At 56.9% G+C, this 19491-nt stretch overlaps 2 protein-coding genes across 2 annotated transcripts in view; both read right to left on the reverse strand.

Annotated features, from left to right (window-relative positions):
• Positions 1–109: 109 nt before the first annotated feature.
• On the reverse strand, positions 110–5628 carry PIGV (phosphatidylinositol glycan anchor biosynthesis class V). Its single transcript, XM_030964701.1, has 5 exons — positions 5472–5628; positions 4411–4521; positions 2778–2931; positions 970–2121; positions 110–886 (listed from the first exon to the last, which is right to left on the reverse strand). The coding sequence occupies exons 3-5, from the start codon at positions 2862–2864 to the stop codon at positions 590–592; spliced, it is 1536 nt and encodes a 511-aa protein (XP_030820561.1). The 5' UTR covers positions 2865–2931; positions 4411–4521; positions 5472–5628; the 3' UTR covers positions 110–589.
• A 1897-nt stretch (positions 5629–7525) lies between these two features.
• ARID1A (AT-rich interaction domain 1A) overlaps positions 7526–19491 on the reverse strand; it is a 53325-nt gene continuing 41359 nt past the window's right edge. Inside the window, 11 exon segments of the mRNA XM_030964462.1 lie at positions 7526–10482; positions 10719–10849; positions 11135–11315; positions 11317–12000; positions 13723–13819; positions 13899–14030; positions 14280–14430; positions 14577–14749; positions 15055–15187; positions 18606–18813; positions 19254–19463. Of these exon segments, the coding sequence (XP_030820322.1) occupies positions 8758–10482; positions 10719–10849; positions 11135–11315; positions 11317–12000; positions 13723–13819; positions 13899–14030; positions 14280–14430; positions 14577–14749; positions 15055–15187; positions 18606–18813; positions 19254–19463 (3825 nt within the window). The 3' untranslated portion in view covers positions 7526–8757.

Raw genomic sequence — 19491 nt, forward strand, 5'->3', positions numbered from 1 at the left:
CGCGCCCGGCCCGGCACCGGACCCGATCCCGGAACCCGTGACCCCGATCCCTGCCCCGATCCCGGCCCGGCGGAGCGGGCGGAGCCGCCTCTCCGGTAACTTTCACCTGTTTATTGGGGTCGTGCTCGTGCCCCCGCAGCGCCCGCCGTGCCCCTGCCCAGCCTGGCTCGGAGCCCGGAACCGGCACCATGGAAAAGGAATCGGAACAGTTTGAGCAGCTCGGGGCAGCTGGACCCTCCCTGCCCTCCTGTCGTGCCCACAGCACGTCCCAGGGAATCCCAAATCCATCACAGCATCCCGCCACAAATCCGTGCCTGCCATAATCCCCCCGGGAGATGCAGGAACCTAGGTGCATTCCCATCCCAGGCAGGTGATGGGAATTTTGGCCGTCAGCAATGCCAGCTGAGCGGGGCAGAATGCTGCAGCATCACACCAGAGAAATCATCCTGCCTGGGACATGGTAACGGAGGAGTAACACCTTTGTAACTGCAACGACAGCGTCACCACAGCCACCTCAGGCTTTCAGAGCAGCTGAGTTTCAGTTCTGAGCAGTTCCTGCCCCACTGCTGGCCTGTGCCAGCACAGCCTGCTACGTCCACGGGAGGAAGTTGCAGTGCAGGACCAGCCCCAGCAGCCAGTAGCCCAGGAAGAACGCCAGGATGCTCTTGCTGAGGGGGGTAATCGATCGCCAGTTCAGCAGCAGCCTCACAACGGGGTTGTCCGAGGTCCCTTTCCCACAGGAACTGTGGGATTTACCCAGAGGAGGCTTCCCAGAGGCTGGATTATCAGTCCCTGAGGTCCAGAGTAAAGGTTCGTGTTCCAAAAGCAGGTGAGCTGAGAACCAGTACAGGATGGGAGAGGAGGAGCCAAGGAACCGGGTCAGCACCTGGAGACGACAGGCAGAGGAGAATCACCCAAAGTGCTGTGCTGTCACTGCCCCAGCCCCACAAGGAATCCCCCCTGTCCTACCTGCACGTGCATGCAGAAGAACCCGAACGCCAGCAGGGCCGTGCTGTGGACCACGTACACGAAGGCAGCAGGGCCACAAAATCCATCTCTTGCCTTTCCCCTCTCTTCACTCTTGCTCCTCACTAGACCAAGAGTCAGGCAGTGCCGGGGGTTTGTGCTGACGTAGGTCCAGGCAGCCCACGAGCACAGAAGGGTGACAGGCAGAGCAAGCAGGAAATTTGGGATCTGTCTGAGCTCAAAGTACCTTAGAAAGCCCACGTTCCAGTAAGTGTCCTGGATGTAGGAATAGACCAGGGGGACGCGCTGGGAGCACCAGGGGGGTTTATCCTCACCCACGCCTGCCACACGATAGCCCTTGTCCCGCGCCAGCTGCAGCAGCGCCTCGGGCACGCTCTGGGCCAGGCCTGTGCCGGGCTCGCAGAACCTCACGTAGGCGTAGTACTGAAACAAGGCAAAAGGCAGGAAAATCCCGGCACACACCAGGGCTGCCGAAGCCACCAGGCTGAGGGCCTGCTTCCACAGCACGGGCAGCTCCCTCGGGGACACTGCTGTGCCCTGCAGCTGCAGCACGAAGCACCTGCCCCACGAGTAGAGCACGAAGCCAGCGTTGACCATCCCGTTGGCGCGGGCCCCGGCAGCCAGGGCGAAGAGCAGCCCGCTGAGCCACCCGCGCCCCTTCTCCAGCTGCCACATGGCGCCGAAGGCCAGCGCGGCGAAGGCGCTCTCCGAGTAGGCCGCGGCCATGAAGACGCCGGCCGGGCTGAGGGAGAAGAGCAGCGCGGCCAGGAAGGCCTGGCCGGGCCTCCGCAGCACGGCCCGGCCCAGCGCCAGCAGCGCGGCGGCCGCCAGCACCGCCAGCAGCGCGTTCAGCAGCGCGGCCGCCAGCAGCAGCCGGCTCCGGGGCTGCAGCGGCACCGGGCACGGCAGCAGCGCCGCCAGCAGCCGCAGCCCCAGCGGGAAGAGCGGCAGGAAGGCGCAGTTGTGCTCCAGCAGGTAGCCGCGCTCGGCGATGAACAGGAAATGCTCGGCGTCCCAGCGGCCCAGCCCGCCCAGCAGCCGCTCCAGCAGCGCGTCCCACAGGCCCCGAGGGCCCGACCGCGGCGGGGAGAAGGCGTCGGCAGCGTGGTCCGGGATCAGCACGTTAAACACGGCCTGAAAAACAAGCGGGTTGCGGGGCTGGAGGCTGGCAGAGACGGCAAACAGGGCTGCAGGCTGGCAGAGATGGCTGCAGGCTGGCAGAGATGCTCCGGTACCCAGAGCACCAGGTAGGAGAGCTCCTGGCGCTCCAACAACCAAGACCAGAGCCCAGGATGCCCATGAGGCTGAGAAAAGGTGCACACACAACCCTTTTGGCGTGTTTACATCTGAGCAGAATAACACTCTGGGATGCAGCATGAATGCCTGCAGAACTGGCCAGGGAAAGCTGCTCATGGTTATAACTGGGCTCTGTGCTGGCTCTCACAACCAAGCTCTCCCATGCTCAGAGAACGATGTCTCTGGAAATAAGACTTGGGAGGAACTTGTACAGGAGGAGATTATTGTTCCATTTTTGTGGATAAACACACTTTGAGCCAAACCAGCCTCTTGCAGCAGCAGCATGAAAACACAGCAAGTCACGAGGAGATTAATGCAATTTTACTTAACAGCAACCTGTAAGTAAAACCCCTGGCTGCAGACAGTCTGTTGGCTCTCCAGAGAGGATGATTTCCCCATTGTGCAGAAGCGGCTCACGGATCTCAGGGGTACAGCAGGGAGGAGCCTGGGAGCAGCAAAGCCCAGCAGAGCTCCCTGGCTGAGGACAGACTTGCCTGCAGCAGCAGCGCCAGGGCCCGGCAGCGCAGCGCGAACCACACCACCTCCCGGAGCTGGGGGTCTGCCCTGCTCCACAGCTCCATCCCACAGCCAGGAACCGCCTCAGGAGGTCACCGGTGCCAGCGGAATCCTCCTTCCAGTTTGGGAAACCTGGGTTGGTGAACACAGAGGACAAAGAAAGGGATTTCTGTGAGTTTTGCACCTTCATTTACCGTCAGACACTTGAAAGGTGAAAGTCTCTGTGAACAAGAGAGTCGCTTATGGAAGAGATCACAGATCTGCGAGATGATGCAGAGACATCTTTGATATTGTTTCTACTAAAAAATAATCCCTGAATTGTTAAACTTGGCCAAGACACCGAGGGAGAGAGGCTATGGCATGTTCTGTGAGCCCGGGCTGGGGTAAATCCCTGGAGCAGACAGGCTGCTGGGCTGCCTCAGCAGGAGCTCCAGCAGCTGGAGCCAAGCATCCTCACACACATCCAGTGCCAGTGAATGGGATCTAAGCCTCTTTTTCTTGGAATGGAGACAGAATTCCTGTGGACTGTGAGCGTATCCCCCGTGTGAGCAGTTGCTGAGTGGGGCTGCCAGGAGCTCCCTCCTCTCTCCTGCTCCCTGTTTGCCCCTGGGAGGCCAGGAATGGATTTACTCAGCTGGCTCCACGGCAGCAGCTCTGCCAGAGCAGGGTGGAACTCAGGCACACAGCTTCCCCCAGCACAGGCAGCACACAAACTCTGTACCACCACCTGCAATTCTCCAGTATCCTGGCAAAGCTCCTGGCACCTGCCTGCCGGGCACACTGCACGTTCTGAATCCACCTGTCCACCTCCTCCCTGCAAACCTCCCCTGAGGGATTTCAACCTCTTTGTGCAGCCTCCCCAGTTCAGTGCCTGCCTGTCCTGGGTGCCGTGGTGGCCCAGCTCCGATCCCCTGGCCCTGAGCCACGGGAGGCAGGCAGGATCTGCTGTGCAGCTCTTTAAGATAAAACATTTCTTCCGTTGGTTCCCCGGCCACCAACTGCTTTTCAGTTAGAGAAACACACAGCCCACAGCTCTCGCTGGGTGCCATGACACCACATCCTGCCCTTCTGTCTGCTCCAGCACTCTGTACACACAGAGATATACCCAAATCCATTGCTCCACAACCTAAAATCACTGACATTTCCCTAGTGCCACTGTGGAGAAAAAACCCTGCCAGGCTGAAACTGCACGAGAGGGCAGAGAGCAAATCACCAGCAAGGCAAAAACCATGATCCAGACCAGCTCACTGACAACTCCAATCCCCAACCACAGAGTTATGCTTCCTATTTAACCACAAATAAAAGTTTTGGGGTTGCTCCTATCCCCCCTGTGCTCCCCAGCACTCACAAAGCAACTGGTGGGAGGCACATTCTCCTGCATCACGAAGCTGTGACGTTATTTTAAGCGAGGGGACACTTCAAACCCAGCTGTAAACCCTTTTAAAGCACATTCACAGCTGCAAATCCTATTAAAGCACAGCGGCAAAAATTGTCCCGGCACTTTAAATATAGTTTTTTTCAAAAAGCAGAGAAAAAGCCTCGCCTGAATGTGCCAAGAGAGCTCAAAGCAAACAGCTTTAAAAAGCCTGTTCCTGTCACGACGCAGCACACCTTGTGACAGAGCAAAACCTTCAAAAGAGCTGCAGCCCACAAGCCCCGTTTGGATCCCAGAACGCAGCGTCGGGAACGGCTCTGCCCCAAAAATCCTGTGGGAAACAGCACCTGCACGAACACAAAAAGGAGAGGGAGAAGGGCGTTAAAAATACTCCAGCAGAAAAACGGGCAAATCTGAATGAAAGATGTTTTCCTCTCTGGGTTCTGCGCTTCCCTTGGCTCTCAGCTGTGAATCAGAAGTTTTCCAAACTTCTCAGTTGGGAAGCGGCGCTGAGAGGGGGACGCGGGCAGGGACGGAGCAGAGGCCGGTGCAGGAGGAGGGGACGGGAGCGGCGGGTCCGAGAAGCCGCAGTGCGGGGCAGGGACCAGCCGGTGGCAGCAGCCGCTCGTCACAGCGGCATCGCCCGCCACGGCGGCAGGTCCGGGATGCTGCTCCAGCCTCCATCCCAGCGCGGCCCGGGCACCGGGCACCCGGTACCTCCCCATCCCAGCACGGACGCCAAGGGAACGCGGCAGGATTTCGGAAATGCCCTTTGCCTGGTGCTGTTTCTGCGGGCCTGGCGCTCTCGGCCATCCCTCCTGCCCGCTCCGGCTGCGGCTCCAGCAGCGCTGCCCGGGGTCTGGGTGCAAACGGCAGCGGCTCTGTCCCGGGCAGCAGCGCACGGGGTGACCAGGGGAGCCTGCTCTGGGTCAGAACCCAGCTGTGCCCGCCCGGCTGCGGCTCCAGCCCGGCACAGGGCCGGGACCGCTCCTGCCGTGCCCACGCCGGGACTGCCCGGGGCCGGTTCCGCCGCTGTTCTCCGGCAGCCGGACCCGCTGGGGCCGCAGCGCTCTGCTCTCCCCGCGCAGCAGGACCGGCCGGGGCTGCTCCGGGTCAAGGACAGCTCCCGTTAAACTGAGGAGCGCCGGACACGGGAGGGGGCACGGACCGACCGGCCCCGGGCACACGGGGGTGTCCCGGGCCGCCTCCAGCCCGCCGGTGCCGCTCCTGCCGCCGCCGAGGCCGCACGGCGCTGCCGGGACACGAACCCCGCCCGACCCGGCCCCACCGGCCTCACCGTGCGGCTCCTGCCGGTCCCGGGGCCGGGCCGAAGGCGACAGGGACACCCCGGCTCCGGTCCCCGTTCAGATCCCGGTTCCGGTTCAGATCCCGGTCCCGTTCCCGGCTCAGATCCCGGTGCCGGTTCCGGTGCCGCAGCGCCCCCTTGCGGAGGGACGGAGGGAGCAGTGCCCGCCCCCCATCCCCGCGGCGCGCGCGCGGCTCCCTGGCCCCGCCCCTGCCCCTGCGCGCGCAGCTTCCGGCCCCGCCCCTTCCGGCGGCGCGCGGCGGCGGCGCGCGCGTGTGGTGAAGGGGCGGGCGGCGCCATCTTTGTTGAGGGCGGGCGGGGGAGCCGGGCCGGGACCGGGACCGGGACCGGACACCGGAACCGGGACAGGCCCAGGGCTGGGCCAGCAGCAGCAGCACAAGGACCTGAGGCGGCAGGGCGGGCCCGCGGGAGCCGCACCCTGCGGGGTGTCAGGAGGGGCACGGGGGGACGGCCCTCGCTCCCACGCCGGCGGGCGGGGCGGCCAGAGTGCCAATCCCTCACGCTCTGCACCCGAATCTTTCCATTCCTAGGGCAGTTCGTTAAACGCCTCTCTGTGACCCGACCCCTCTGCCCTTCCCCATTTCTGCCAGCAAAGGGGAAAACTTGAGTTCAGCCAGAGCCCTCAGTAAAGCGCTCAGGGTCGGATCGGCCCGGATCCACCGGGGGTGAAGGAGAAACCATTAAGGAGACTCCCTCAGCACTTTCACTGGGCATCAGCCCTGGAAGAACCCACGTTTTCTTTGCTGACAAAAAAATGGGGAACAGCAGAGTGACTGGGGTCCAAAGGTGTCTGAAGGAATTCCTGGGATGGAAGGATTTGGGTACAGATCGGGCCCAAAGCACCAAGGGTTTGAGCTGCAGGCCGGTGTGGCTCCCCCAGTGCCACGCTGTTCTCATTTTACTCATTTCTCATCTCTGCCCTCCATTTTCACTGTTCGAGAAGTGCACAGAGGCTGTGGTTGTGCCCACACAAGTGATGGGGAGCAGAATTCCTCCCCTCGGATCAGCTGGGTGCAGAATTCTGGTAAAATGGGTCTTGAGGAGCACTCCTGCCTCTCCTCCCCCCCAGCCATGATTGAATCCAAACCAAGCTGCTGCCGTTACCTGCCTCCAGGTCACTGATGGCTCCTCTCTGTCCAGGAAAAGCAGCAGAACTTCCACGTGCATTTGATCAGGTTCAGCACAGCTCCTGGAACACACAACGGACTGTCAGGGGAGCTGGGGGTGCCCTGGCAGAGTCCAGCAGAATCCGGGGTGCCAGCGTTTCCTGAAGCCAAGGAAGCCCAGCACCGTTCCTGCCTTCTGAGCAATCCATTTGAAGGACTCTCCTGCCAGGACGAGCTCCCACCATTCCTGCTGACAGACAAGAGTTTTCAGGAAAAAACTCTTTGATTTTGGCACAGTCGTTCCCAGGAATCTGAAGTCTGAGGAATGAAGGCTCTGGGAACTGAGAGCTCCTGAGGAGAGGACTGGGAAGATAAAACAAGGGGAATTTCTGAACAAAAATGACGTTTGCCTTTAAAAAAATCTGTTTTTTCTTTAATGAGCAGTTCTAGCTACCCTACTTGCAGCATCCACTGAGGACAGAGCCTCGGGCTAAATGAAATACCTGCTTCCACAGCCCTGAAACTGCAGATCCTCATCCTGAGAGCCTGAGCTTGGCTGCTTGCTGCAGGAAAGCCTGGGAGCTCTGTCTGCTGGAAAGCCCCAGCTCGGGAGGAAGTCAAAAGTCTGTGCCACGCTCCCAAGAAAATGTGAAAAATGTGAGGGGAAGGAAAATTTTCCATTTTACAGAGCTGGGAGGGAACTGCCTCCCTTCCCAGCAAGATCCTTCCCTCCCTGGCAGCCACAGCTTCACCTCATGCTGCAAATCCTGAGCCTGGGCAGCTCCTCAGGAAAAATTCCAGCAGGGAAAGCAAAGTCAGAGCAAGCAGCATCAGAGCTCCTGAGCAGGGCAGGCCTCGGGCATCACCAGCACTGAGCTGCCCTCCCTGTCCTGCCAATAAAAAAAACCCTTACAAACATCTTACCAAGATTTAATGTACATTTATTCTTAACACGTGGAACATATAGTATAAAGATTTCATACTGAATAAATGATATTCATTAAGCCAAAAAAGGAAAAAAGGGAGGAATTTACATCAAGTTTTTAGCTACATCGTCTGAAATACAAATATGCAGAATTCATCACTGAAAAATCTCAATTGTGTTTCTTCATCAGGAACTTCAACTGAACCTAGAACTTTTTCACACCTCGATTAGAAAGAAAACAAAAACAGGAAAAAAATAAACTATAAGTTGATTGGCTGCTGAGACAGCAATGACTTTATACACAGAGACCTGTACAGCATCCTCCAGGGAGGGATGTCTGGCAAGAGATTAAATAATTGTGTCTCGCTTTTGCAGGTCATCAACTCGTTAACTCGTCATACTATAAAGGGTGGGAGGGGACAAAACTGCAGGAGTCTCAGGGTATGTGCAATGTACAACGTCATATATATATACACACGTGGCAGCGCTGGGCTGCAGCTAAAGGTTAAAACCAGTTCTAAGAGGTGATCTCAGGGTTATTCATACAATCAAGGAGGAAGAGAGAAAGAGGTCAGGGTGTTGTAGGTTCACACATTATACTTTGGGGGAAAAGCCTTTTTTTCTCCTCAACATTAACTAAAAACATTTTTAAAAACTACAGCTTGCTGCTGATCCAGCGTTTTTTTCTTTTTTTTTTATCCATGTGAGACATTATTACAGTATGTTTACAGTTTAAGGTGTACAGTACATGGAGTTCTACACGCTACTGCACAGGCCTCCCTTGGACAAGGTCTGTTCACAACTGGCAACTTCTTGGTTCCTGCAAGATTGTGAATGTACAACGATAAACCACACAGAGTTCAGCAGTCACTTTTTGTCCTTCAGAGTTTACCATTAAAAACAGTTATGAAAGTGGTGCCTGTCAATGGGATAACACGGCAAGTCGTCTTTCCCCAAACTCACTGTAAACGACAGTAACTTTGGTTAAAATAAAAAAAGTCTTCTATGTAGACAGAACTTTGTCTCCTTTAATAAGGGATTGGGGACAAATCTGAGGGGCAGGGAAGGGGGAGAGGGGCCGGGGAGATCCTTCCCCGAGGGAGAAGCAGGACAGCGCAGGGCAGACAGTGGATTCTGAGGTGGTTTTGCATAAATAAAGGGCAACAGTCAGTTTCTAAGTTCTCCACTCACGCACACGCACACGGGGGCTCGGATCCCACAGCTGTCATGACTGGCCAATTAAAAACAGTACATCACAAATAACTTGTGAAACCAAAGAGTTCATCAAAGGCGACACGGAGATGTCCAAGAGCCGCGACTCGTACAAGGTGAACTCCGAGTGGTTCTCGTCCACCTTGGCCAGGGCCAGCAGCGCGCGGGCGGCGCGGCGCATCATGTCCACGCTGGTGGCCTCGAAGGGCGGGCTCTGCATGTGCATCAGCCCCGCCTGGCTCTGCTGGAACTGCGTGGCGGCCAGGCTGTCCTCCAGGAAGCCCAGCAGGTTGCCAATGCTGCCCTTCTGCACCGCGATGGCTCTGGCGGCCAGGCTGTCCCCCTGGGCCAGGTTGGCCAGCAGCACCACGGCCATCTCCCGGCACACCGGGTTCTTTCTGTCACTGAGGAACCGCACCATGGTGCTGTACAGCTTCTCCAGGCGGCTGAACGGCGGCGTGGCCAGGATCAGATCCACGTTGTTATCCTGGATGCTGAGTTTGCTGAGTGTTTCCAAAACCAGTCTCTGAGGGGAGAGGACAGCGTTGGGTCCCAGTGTCGGAAAGGGATCCTGGGCCTCTGCTGAGGGACACACTGCCCAGTGGAGGAGTCCATCCAGGATAGGCAAACAGATGCTTTCCGGGTAAGGGGAGAGGTCCAGCTGCCCAGAAATGTTGGCCAACGTGACCAGTGTGTTTTCACGCAGCATCTCCAAACAGTCCCACCACCACTCCACCTTGTTGCAGCTCACCCCTTGGTCCTGCTCCTCCTCCTTCTCATAGGTCAGGGGGGCCTGTTTGCGTTCTGGATGCTTGTGGTGTAGGAGGATCAGTTTCCCTAGAATCAGCAGCAGCCCAGGGTGTTTGGACATTTCAAAGTCATTGCCTGGCACAAACGATAAACTCCTGATGATGTTGGAGACGCAGATGCAGCGCTTGGCCAGAGAGTCCTGCCAGTCCAGGAGGGTGCAGAGCGGCGTCTCGTCCTTACTGTGGGGTTCATCCTCCAGGATTTTTATATTTCTGTGGCTCTGAGCTGGACTGATGACAAAGGGAAACTTGCTGCTCTCCTTGGCCGTTTCTGAAGCTTTGACCTCCTCCTCCTCGCCTGCCAGGGAGCCCGGGCGTGCTGAGAGCATGTCGTCCATGGTGGCAGTTATCCTCTTCTCCGAGGAGCCGTCGGGTGCGGGAGCCTCCCCTTCCCTGGGGCTCGGGTTGCTCTCGGCTGCTGAACGTTTCCTCAGGGCAGAGGAGCAGGAAGCTCGTTTGTGAGGCAAGGGCAGCTCGGTCTTGCTCTCGAAGTGTGTCTGGATGTGCTCCGTGGTGTCCCCGCCGCCGATGCGCCAGTGCAGGAGCCCGCTGTCGAACTCCTGCACCCGGCCCAGTTTGTCCGAGTAATCCACCACAAAGGGGTCGTTCTTCTGCACCACCTTCACTGGAAGCTTGTCAAATTTACTCACTAGCTTCTCCTCGCTGCTCTCTAGAGGTACTTTGTCCTTGCTCGAAAACGCAGCCTCCTCCTCTTCCTCATCCTCCTTTTCCTCCTCACAGTTCAGGCTCCGTGGCTCATCGTCCTCCTCCCCTTCTTCAGGGGAGGAAGCTGAAGATTTGCAGAACCTTTCTGGATCTAATAGTGTTCTTTGCCCTGGGTCTCCTACCTCGTATTCCTTCAGGATTCCAAAGATCTCGATCAGGCAGCGCCGGAAATATTCCACCAAGAGTTCCAGCAAGCCTGGCAGCTACAGGGGGGGAAAAAAACAGGAGGGGAGGAAGGAACAGCGATCAGAAAACAACTCTCAGGGAAGGCCTTTGCACACACACAGATCACTCAGGCCAGGGAGTGACCAGTCACAGCCGCCCACACCCCACGCTCCAGGTACAGAGGCTGCAGGAGCTGCTCATTGACACCTGGCTGACAGAAACCCCTGCAGCATCAGCACTTCAAAGACCTGTCCCAGAGAGCATCTGCACCCACCTGGCTGAGGTTGAAGGTCATTATGCTGTTGTCATCATAGAGCAGGATGTTTATGGTATCTAAGGCCCACGTACTTTCAGCCAGCAGCCCCGACTTCAGAGACATCATCACTCTCCAGGCTTCAGGAGTTCCTGTAACATAAACATATGACACTTCCAGCTCCCGGAGTTTCAAAACAAAAAGAAGACACTTGATACTGATTTGGACCTGTGAAGAGCAGAGCCTGGTTAAGATGATGTGCAGGCTGTGTCTACCACCAACCTCCCTGCAGGCAATGCCAGAATAAGGGCTCAGAACACAATTAACCTGCAAAAATGCCTTTTTTTCAAAGCCAGCAGAGCCCCTCTGTACCAAAGGGCCAAGGCAGCACCAATCCCTCAGAAGGCTCCAGCAGAAGGGCAGCAGTTTCCTCTTACCGATATCTTTTGCCGTCAGCCGCCTCCTCTGCTTCAGCACGGGTTGCGTGGCCTCCACGGAGCCGGGCGGGAAGGTGATGTCCCGTCGGATCATGGGGGGCTGCACAGCTGCTGGTGTGATGTGCGAGGCAGGCACGGGCGGCCCCGCCTTCTGCATCTTCATCCCCGAGTGCAGGAACGGGAGATTTACTGGGAGAAGTGCGGTTCTCCAGAGGTCTGGGCAGAGGTGCTGGGCTGGATACCTGAGGAATGTGATTCTGCATGCTGGGGGGGGTCTGGTAGTTGGACTGGGGGGGCCTGGTCATGGGGGGCACGGGGGCGGAGGCGCCATAGGGAGGTTGCCTGTTCCCGTGGGAAGGCCATGGTCCCTCGTGGTTGACCCTCTGGTCTGAATGCAGGATTTCATCCGTTCGAGCGACCCCGTGGTAGGCGGGGCCCTGCGGCGCCGCGCCCGAGCTCTGCCGGTTGGGGTAACTGCCGTAGCCCAGCTCGTTCCTGCCCTGCCACAGGGCCCCTTGCTGGGGACCCTCCGGGGCCGGCTGGATGGGGCCCCCCATCATCTGGGGGGGGATGTTCTGCTGGGCGCCGGAGCCGGGGGCGGCCGAGACGCGGTCCCTGCCGAACTGGAAGGGGAACTGGCTCTGGCCGGCGCGGCGCTCGGCCGGGTACGTGCTGCCGTACTGGTTGTACAGGTCCTGCTGCGGCGAGGGCTGCGCCGGCGGCTGCTGGCTGGGCTGCTGCGGCTGCGCCGGGGGCAGCTGCTGCTGCGGCTGGCCCTGCCCCGAGCTGTAGGGAACGTTGTAGAGCTCGCCCTCGTGCCGCTTGGCGGGGAGCCCGTAGCTGCCGTCCATCGGCCGCTTGTAGTTCTGTGGGGACAGAAAGGCACAGGTGAGGCCGGGTGAGTGGGAATTTGGGATTGTTTCTCTGGAAGGGGCTGCACAGGGCAGTGGTGGAATCAGCATCCCTGGAGCTCTCCAAGAAATGCCTGAATGTGGCTCTCAGTTCTTTCCCCTGGGTGATGTGGTGGTGATTGGTCATACATTGGACTCACTGATCCCAGAGGTCTTTTCCAACCTCACTGATTCCATGAAACAAAAAGCCAAACCTCTGGGCAGAGTCCCCAGAGCCAGAGGATCTGCCCCACGGCATGGCCTGGGAGAGGCTCTGTCTCCTTGCTGGCCGTACCCGATGTGAAAGTTGGATCAGTTGTTCCATTTCACAAGCCACGGCCAATTCCTTGTGGCTGCCTGGGGAGGCTCCCTGTGGATTCCACAAGGATGCCTCGGGGGCAGGAGTCTGCCCACAGAAAGGACTTTCCTGCAGAAAAGGCTCAGCTCTACTCTGCATTCACCACAAACCAGACCAGACACTGGCACTTGCTTCCTTCCACATCCAGGAATTTCATCAGACCCTATTTCTCTCATTTCCCAGGTTTCTGCTCAAGTATCAGACAAAATGCATTAAAAACTGTTGTACTTCCTGCTTCTTCCTTTCCTGTGGATTTCAAAACACTCTGCTGAAAGGAGCAAGAAGGCTTCTCACCCCTATTTCTTTAAAGTGCAAACGGAGAAAACAGCCAACTGCTGCCCAAATTAAAATCCAGGCTCTCTCTTGCCTCCAAGGTCTGAGCTGTAGCTGCTGTGGAGGCTGTTCAGACACTCCATGGTCATAACTGGCTTCAGATGGAGCTCTAGGGCTTCAAAGATGACAAGTTCCAGAGTAACTCGAACTCTTGGCTCCGAGCCCCGTGGCTCTGGTTGCAGAGCCAAACTGCAGAGCAGTTGGAATTATTCTTAGCACAGCTCAGTGAGTGCCCTCTCTATACTCTCCTAAACCATAGGACTTAAAATTATCAGGAGAACATTATGGGTCCTGGCATGGATACAAAGAGCAAGTCGTATGTGAGGATTATGGGAAGGGATCCACGTTCATTCAAACTGTCCTGAAACAAACCTGATGGGTTTGGGAACACCAAGGAGAAGGAGGAGGAGGCAGTAGGGCCATGGAGTCTGAAGCCTCTGGCTGCACGATGAGAAAGGGAAAGACCACAAAAATTCCCTGTTTTGTGCAGAACAATCCACCTGAAACAGCTCTCCTGAATGATCCAGGACTTGTTCCAAAGAAAGTCATCACTTGGACCAAAAATGTTAGAGAAACAGGATGGGATTCAGAAAGTTCCAGAGGGACAGAGAAGCCCAATAAAGCTCCCCGATCTTCTGCTACCTGACCAGAGCACACAAACCACACAACCTCCGTTCTCAGAACACTCTTTTGTTAACACAGCACTGGGAACGTTAATTAAAACTTTTTACAATTGTTTTCAAATGGGAAAAAAGTCTCCTGTACAAAATGAGGTTGGACAGGGCTTGGAGCTCCCTGGGAAGTTGTTCCTGCCCATAGCAGGGGGTGGCACTGGATGGGCTTTAAGGTCCCTTCACCCAAGCCACTGTGTGATTCTGGGATGAGGTACCCAATTCTTCACATTCATAAAGCAAATGCACAGCCCAGAGAGTTTTCATCTTCCCCTCTTCACAAAGAGCACGGGTAGAACTCTCAGTTGAGCCGGTTGGGATCCCTGGATCACCCACCTGCTGCTGCTGCTGATACATGGTGGTTTGCTGGCTGGGGAAGGGGCTGCCCGAGGATGTGCCTTGAGCGGAGAATTGATTGCCATAGGAATCATGTCTGGAGAAGAGAGAGATGTGTCAGTGTCACTGTCACAGGCTGGCAGCCCTGGCTGGGGACAGCAGCCCCTGGCACAGACCTTTGCTGCTGCTGCTGCTGCTGGGGGTAGCGGCTGGGCGAGTACATGCCCGAGTCGGGCGCGGCGGGCAGGATGCTGGGCTGGGGGGTGCCACTGCCCAGGCTGCCCTCGGGCCCCAGCCCCGGCTCCGTCCTGTGGGGAGAGACAGAGAGAGCCCCACGGGCACTCAGGACCAGGCAAAGAGACACAGAGAAAACCCCATGGGCACTCAGGACCAGGCAAACAGAGAAAACCCCACGGGCACTCAGGACCAGGCAAACAGAGAGAGCCCCATGGGCACTCAGGACCCTGCGTGGCACAGGCTGCTCAGCACAGCCATGGCAGTGGGCAGAGGTGCCCCGGGGAGGGCAGGGCAGGGCAGGGTGGGCAGGCAGCACCCACCTGACTCTGTCGTAGGGGGCTCCGTAGGAGTAGTGCTGCCGCTGGCCCATGGCCATGTTGCCCATGCCGGGGCCGGCGGCGCGGTTGTAAGGGTCACCCATGCCACTGTTGGGGCCCTGCCCTGAGGACATGAAAGGGTCGCTTCCTGGAGCTGGAAGAGAAAAAGAACCACTGAACACATCCTTAGGGAAAGACTTCTGAGGATCTGGGCAGGAAGGGCGAGCAGGGGGTGTCCTGCAGCGTTTCCAGCACCCAGCCAGGCAGGGATGGGGGCTCCAGGAGAAGGTGATCCCTCACCTTTCCTCATACTGCTGTAGGGATCTTTATTTGGCTCGTAAGACATGCGACCCATCATGTCAGAGGTATTCATGCTGGGCTGGTACCCTGGATTTGGAGTCATGGAGTTCCGTTTCTGGAACGTGGGATCACTGCCGTCTGCAAAGGCATCCTGAAGGCCCACGGAGTTACTCCTGCTCCAAAAAAGCCCCACAAAGACCACATTACAGAGGTCCACGATGGTCCCCAGGATACTCTTCCTCACGTGCTCCCTCTCAGGTGTTGCCATCTCCTCCAAGGGCCACAGAATCAGGAGGAACTGCCCCTCCACAATGCTGTCCTCAGACCCAGCCCCAAAATTAAAGAACATTCACACACGATGTTGCTGTCAGCCATGAGGGAAGGAGCCAAGCTCTGGAGTCTGACCAAAACAGGCACCCAAGGCCCCAACATCTGCAGCAATGACCCAGAGGTGTCACTCCCAGCAGTGGTGCCATACCTGATGCCTGGCAAAGGGGGCATCTGACTGTGAGGCGTCGAGGCTGGAGTCGGTGGCTTCAAGTCTCCTCCTTCTGCCATGGAGCTGCTGGTGGACTGAGGTGTCTGAGGGCCCTGCATGGAGCCTGAACCCGCTGCAAGAGGAGGAACGTGGGGTGAGCAGCTTTGCACCCTATGGATGCAACCCTGAACCTCCCAGAGCCTCGAGAACAGAGAGTCCTTTGAGGAAGAGACAGATGAAATATGGCCAAGAAAGCACGAGGAGCTCAACAGTTCAGGGACAGGCTGGGCCAGGCTCCCCAGGAGAACCCAAAGCTGAGAGGTTGTGTCTCTGCTCATCTTAACCCCACTCCCTTTTCCCCACCATGGCCCTGTGTGGTGCTTCCCACGTTATCCTGTCAGAGCTGATGCTCTGGAGGGCACCACGTGGGAGCAATGTGGGGCTTCTGCCAAGTGACAACCCCTGGCGTGCCTGTCACCTTCTCATCCCCCCAGCCAGGAGGGGGGGGCTGGAACCCTGTCCTGGGAGCCTCAGGATCTCCCCAGCCATGGAAACCTCAGCTGAAGGAGGCTCCTCTGTCTGCTCCACCCCTGCAGAGCAGCGAATTCACCAGCGGAGCACCACTCCCAAGGATTCCTGGAACAGGGAATGCCGGAGCTGCCGGATCTTTCACTGGAGCACAAAACCCGTCCAGCAGGTTCCCTGCACGTCCCAGCTTTCTGCTCCACTGAGCCTTGACCAAATTCCCCTGTGCAATCCAGTAATCCAGCTGTGCTGCAGCTCCAGCAGCTCTCCCCTGGCCTGGGATCGCTGCGACAGCATCAGCTCAGGTTCAGCCGCTCCTCGCAGCTGGCAAGAGCTGAACTCTTAATTAACGTTTCCATTAGTTCCGTCCCCAGCACCCGATATCCCTCAGCTTCAGCCCTGCTGGCTGATGAGTCATTTCAGCTATTCATTAAAATCCTCCGAGGTCACGTCCAGGCCATGTTTGTTTACACCCCACCTTCCTGGCACCCTGTCCTCTGCTCTGCGACTCCCTCCGGCCGGGAGGGCTGCAGGAGCAAAGGCACAGGAGCTCCTGGGGAGTTTCACTCACAGCCCCTCCCTGGCAGCCCAGCCCCGCTGCTTCCCCCAGGAACTGGCTCTGGAAGAGGCCCTGAGACATTCCCCAGACATTCCCCAGACAGTCCCTGCCTGCTGCCATTTGGTGTTTGTCCCCAGCTCCTGCTGTCCCTCCCACTCACAAACTCACCCGGAGCTGGAGCAGGGCCAGCTCCACGCTCTGGGAATTCCAACCCAAGGTGCCTCCCCGGGGACTCTGCCAGAGGAACCTGCGGGGCTTCCAGGAAACTCCCAGTGCCCATGGGGGAGTTCCCAGTTCCCTCTGGCCACCGTCTCTGGGACGCTCCTGGGTGCCGAGGGTGTGATGGACCCTGCATGGAAGAGCTCTGGCACCAGGAGCTCCACCTCTGCAGCCCCAGGAAGGGTTAATGGAGAGCAGCACAGTGCAACCCTCACCATTCCCAAAGTTCTGCAGGAGTTAATTTGGCAGAACAGGCTGAAATGAAGAGCAAGACAATGCCAACAGGTTGTGGGGTCTGCAAGGAGAGCAAACTACGTCTGTGGGACAGCAGAGTCCTTCAACCAAATGATGAAATGGCTTCAACACGTCCCCCTGTTGTCCACACGTTCCCAAACAGGGAATTTACTCTCATGCAGGCGATTCCCTGGGGACAGGACTGTGTGGGGCCCTGGAAGAGCAGCATCCACACTGCCCTAGGGCTGCTCAGCCTGGAGCTGGGCTGACAGAGCACTTTCTGTCCTGCCCCACACCCCCGGGCCCTGAGAGGAAGAAAAGGAAAGTGAAAGAGGAGCAGGGACAGCTGAGTGATTCAGCATAAAGGATCAGAGCCCAGCCAGGCTGCAGTGCTGCCCCTGCACGTTCCCAGTGTGGGAGTTGGAGCAAGGCACCCTGAGAAGGGTTTGAGCTGGAAATGCAGCAGGGTGCTCCCAGAGCAGGACCCAAACGTGCAGAGTTTGGGGTAAGGGCCCTGCAAATTCCTCCTGCTGAAGCAGGAGCTCAGCCCATAAGGCAGAGCCAGGCCCTTCCCAAACACCATGTGAGCTAAAACAAAACAAAATCTGATGCAGCACCTAATCCACTCTGACACACACCTAGAGCCACAACAAGTCTAAAGTGGCTTTCTAAAAGTCTCAGCGCTCTACAAATAAACTCCAAATGCTCTCAACATCTTTATTCCACTGCCTTGGGGGGCAAGAAAGAGGTTTTGGAAATAAAGTGGGATTGGATTTGTGGTCTAGTTTGGGCAGAACTCAGACCCACTTTGGACAGAGGTTCAGTCTAATGGCACAGAAGTTACTTTATCCTGCAGAACACACCAAGGCTGAAGCCCCACTGGGGCAGGTTTCCTGACCAGGGACAAGACATGATTTAGTTCTTTACAAAAACCCCCCTGTAGCTGGAAGGAGAATTGTGGTGCCCAGCAGAGCACTGGGACAAGCCCACAGTCCCTGAAGGGTCCAGCAGGGCTGGGACACAACTGCACTGCAGGCAAAAGAGCTTCATTATTCTGCTCCTCAGGAGCCAGACGAAGATGGTGCCAGGTTTCAGAACCAAAAAGGCATTTTTTTGCAAACATTATAGGAACTTCAAAGCAGACCAAATTTTTATTTCACCTACATGAGCGGGCTCCTGACCAGAAAAAGCATCTGAAGATTTTTAGTTATAAGACAAACTGGAAAACTCAAGCTTAAAGAAGAGTTGGCAAATTCAGCAGCAATTCAAGCAATGAACTCAATGCAAATGAGAAGAAAGGAGCAGACTTTCCAAAGACTAAAGAGCACAACGTGCATGGCTGGCCTGCATGTCTTTTCTTTTTTTGTTTAACAAATCTCAATTGAGCATTATGCTTAAATATTCAGAAACAGGAGCACCCCTAAAATCTGAAACAACAGCAAAGGTGCATTTTAAAGATTCCTAAAGCACCCAGCTTGCTGTAGGCCCCCAGTGCTCTGAGCACAGAGCCTCAGAATGCCCTCCCTGGCTCCTGCTGAGGGCTGAGAGCAGGAATTCCTGAGGAGGGTGAGTGCACACCCACAAGCAGCCTCTCCTCCCAGAAGGTATCACTGGCACAGTCCAAAGCAGCTCAGCTTTTGCAGTGGGTTCCCAAACAGGAGCAGTAACAAGGGCTGCTGTTGGAGCCACCCTGCAGGGAAACTCCAGAGCCCTCTCTCCACCAGAGAGATGCAGCAGCAAGCACAGAGGTGTGTGTGTGTGTGTGTGTGTGTGTGTGTGTGTGTGTGTGTATTTTTAGGTTTTCCTTTTTCTCAAGCTTAATCCAGAGCTTGGACACACAAAACTGAACTATCCCAAGAGGCTCATCCACTCCCACTTTACCAAAGCATTTTTATCCTGCACAGCCGGAGAACAGGGTGGGGGGGTTTGGCAGTTTGGAGCAGCCTGGCCCCCAGCACGTGCCACAGACCCTCCTGCTCACACAGCCACTGCTCAAACCAGGGCCTGGCCTCACCTGGAGACGGGGGCTGGATCTTGGTCTGGGACTTCTTGGAGTCAGCAGCTGCGAAGATGTCGGGAGGGGGGTCCTCGCCGCGCTCGATCTTGCACTCGAAGGCGTACAGACACTGGATGTACTGCTTCTTCAGAGAGCTGGCTGCACTGCTCGACGTGCCCACGTTCAGGTTGGTGGCCAGCTCACGCCACTTCTTGTTCTTGTTGACCTGCACGAGCAAAAGGAGGCTCTAAACTCCAAATCCCAGCTGTACCACCTCCCAGAGGAGACATCAACCCTTCCCAGCTCACACAAAGGATGCACTGAGGGCCAAGCAGAGCAACCCCAAAACCACTGAACTCCCTTCTTCACCTGCAGAAAACTTTTCAGATTTACAGGGACAGATTGCAAATCAAATTAGGCACGAGGTCAGCTGACAGCCAGATGCAGAGACAAAGACAGTGTCACCAACCTTTGCAGTGGGCAAGCAGGAAAAAGGGCTTGGATTGGATCTGGCCACAGACTGTTCTCACCCAGACAAAGGGAGAGCAGACATCTGGCTCACTTAAAGGGTGCTGGGTTTTATTTACAGAAATAAAACAGATAAAGTGTGGCTACATGGAAATTCATGGCTCACATGTGGCCCCAGAGCTGATCTTTGTCACTGACCTGAGTCAATCCCCCGATCTCCTTGACAGAGATGTAGAGCCTGTACAGGTCCAGGGGCTTCCTGCCCACGGCTGGCAGGTTGGTCATGCCCATGGCCTTCTCCTCAGTGAAGGCCAGGTATCGATCCACCCACAGCTTCCTCTCGGGCTCCCCTCCCAGCTCGTACAGCTTGGTGATCTTCTCGTTGGTCGTGGTAGAGGAACTGGACTTCTAGGAGAAGGAAAGAGAGATCAGGACT

Source organism: Camarhynchus parvulus, chromosome 23, assembly GCF_901933205.1.
Source record: "Camarhynchus parvulus chromosome 23, STF_HiC, whole genome shotgun sequence".
Taxonomy (NCBI): Eukaryota; Metazoa; Chordata; class Aves; order Passeriformes; family Thraupidae; genus Camarhynchus; species Camarhynchus parvulus.

Bases quoted from the DNA above. Each gene is read 5' to 3' on its own strand.
- PIGV (XM_030964701.1), bottom strand. From the start codon at position 2,864: ATGGAGCTGTGGAGCAGGGCAGACCCCCAGCTCCGGGAGGTGGTGTGG. The intron at 2,122-2,777 runs GCAAGTCTGTCC...CTTGTTTTTCAG, and splicing joins CCCTGGCGCTGCTGCTGCAG to GCCGTGTTTAACGTGCTGAT. The intron at 887-969 runs GTAGGACAGGGG...TGTCGTCTCCAG, and splicing joins TCTTCTGCATGCACGTGCAG to GTGCTGACCCGGTTCCTTGG.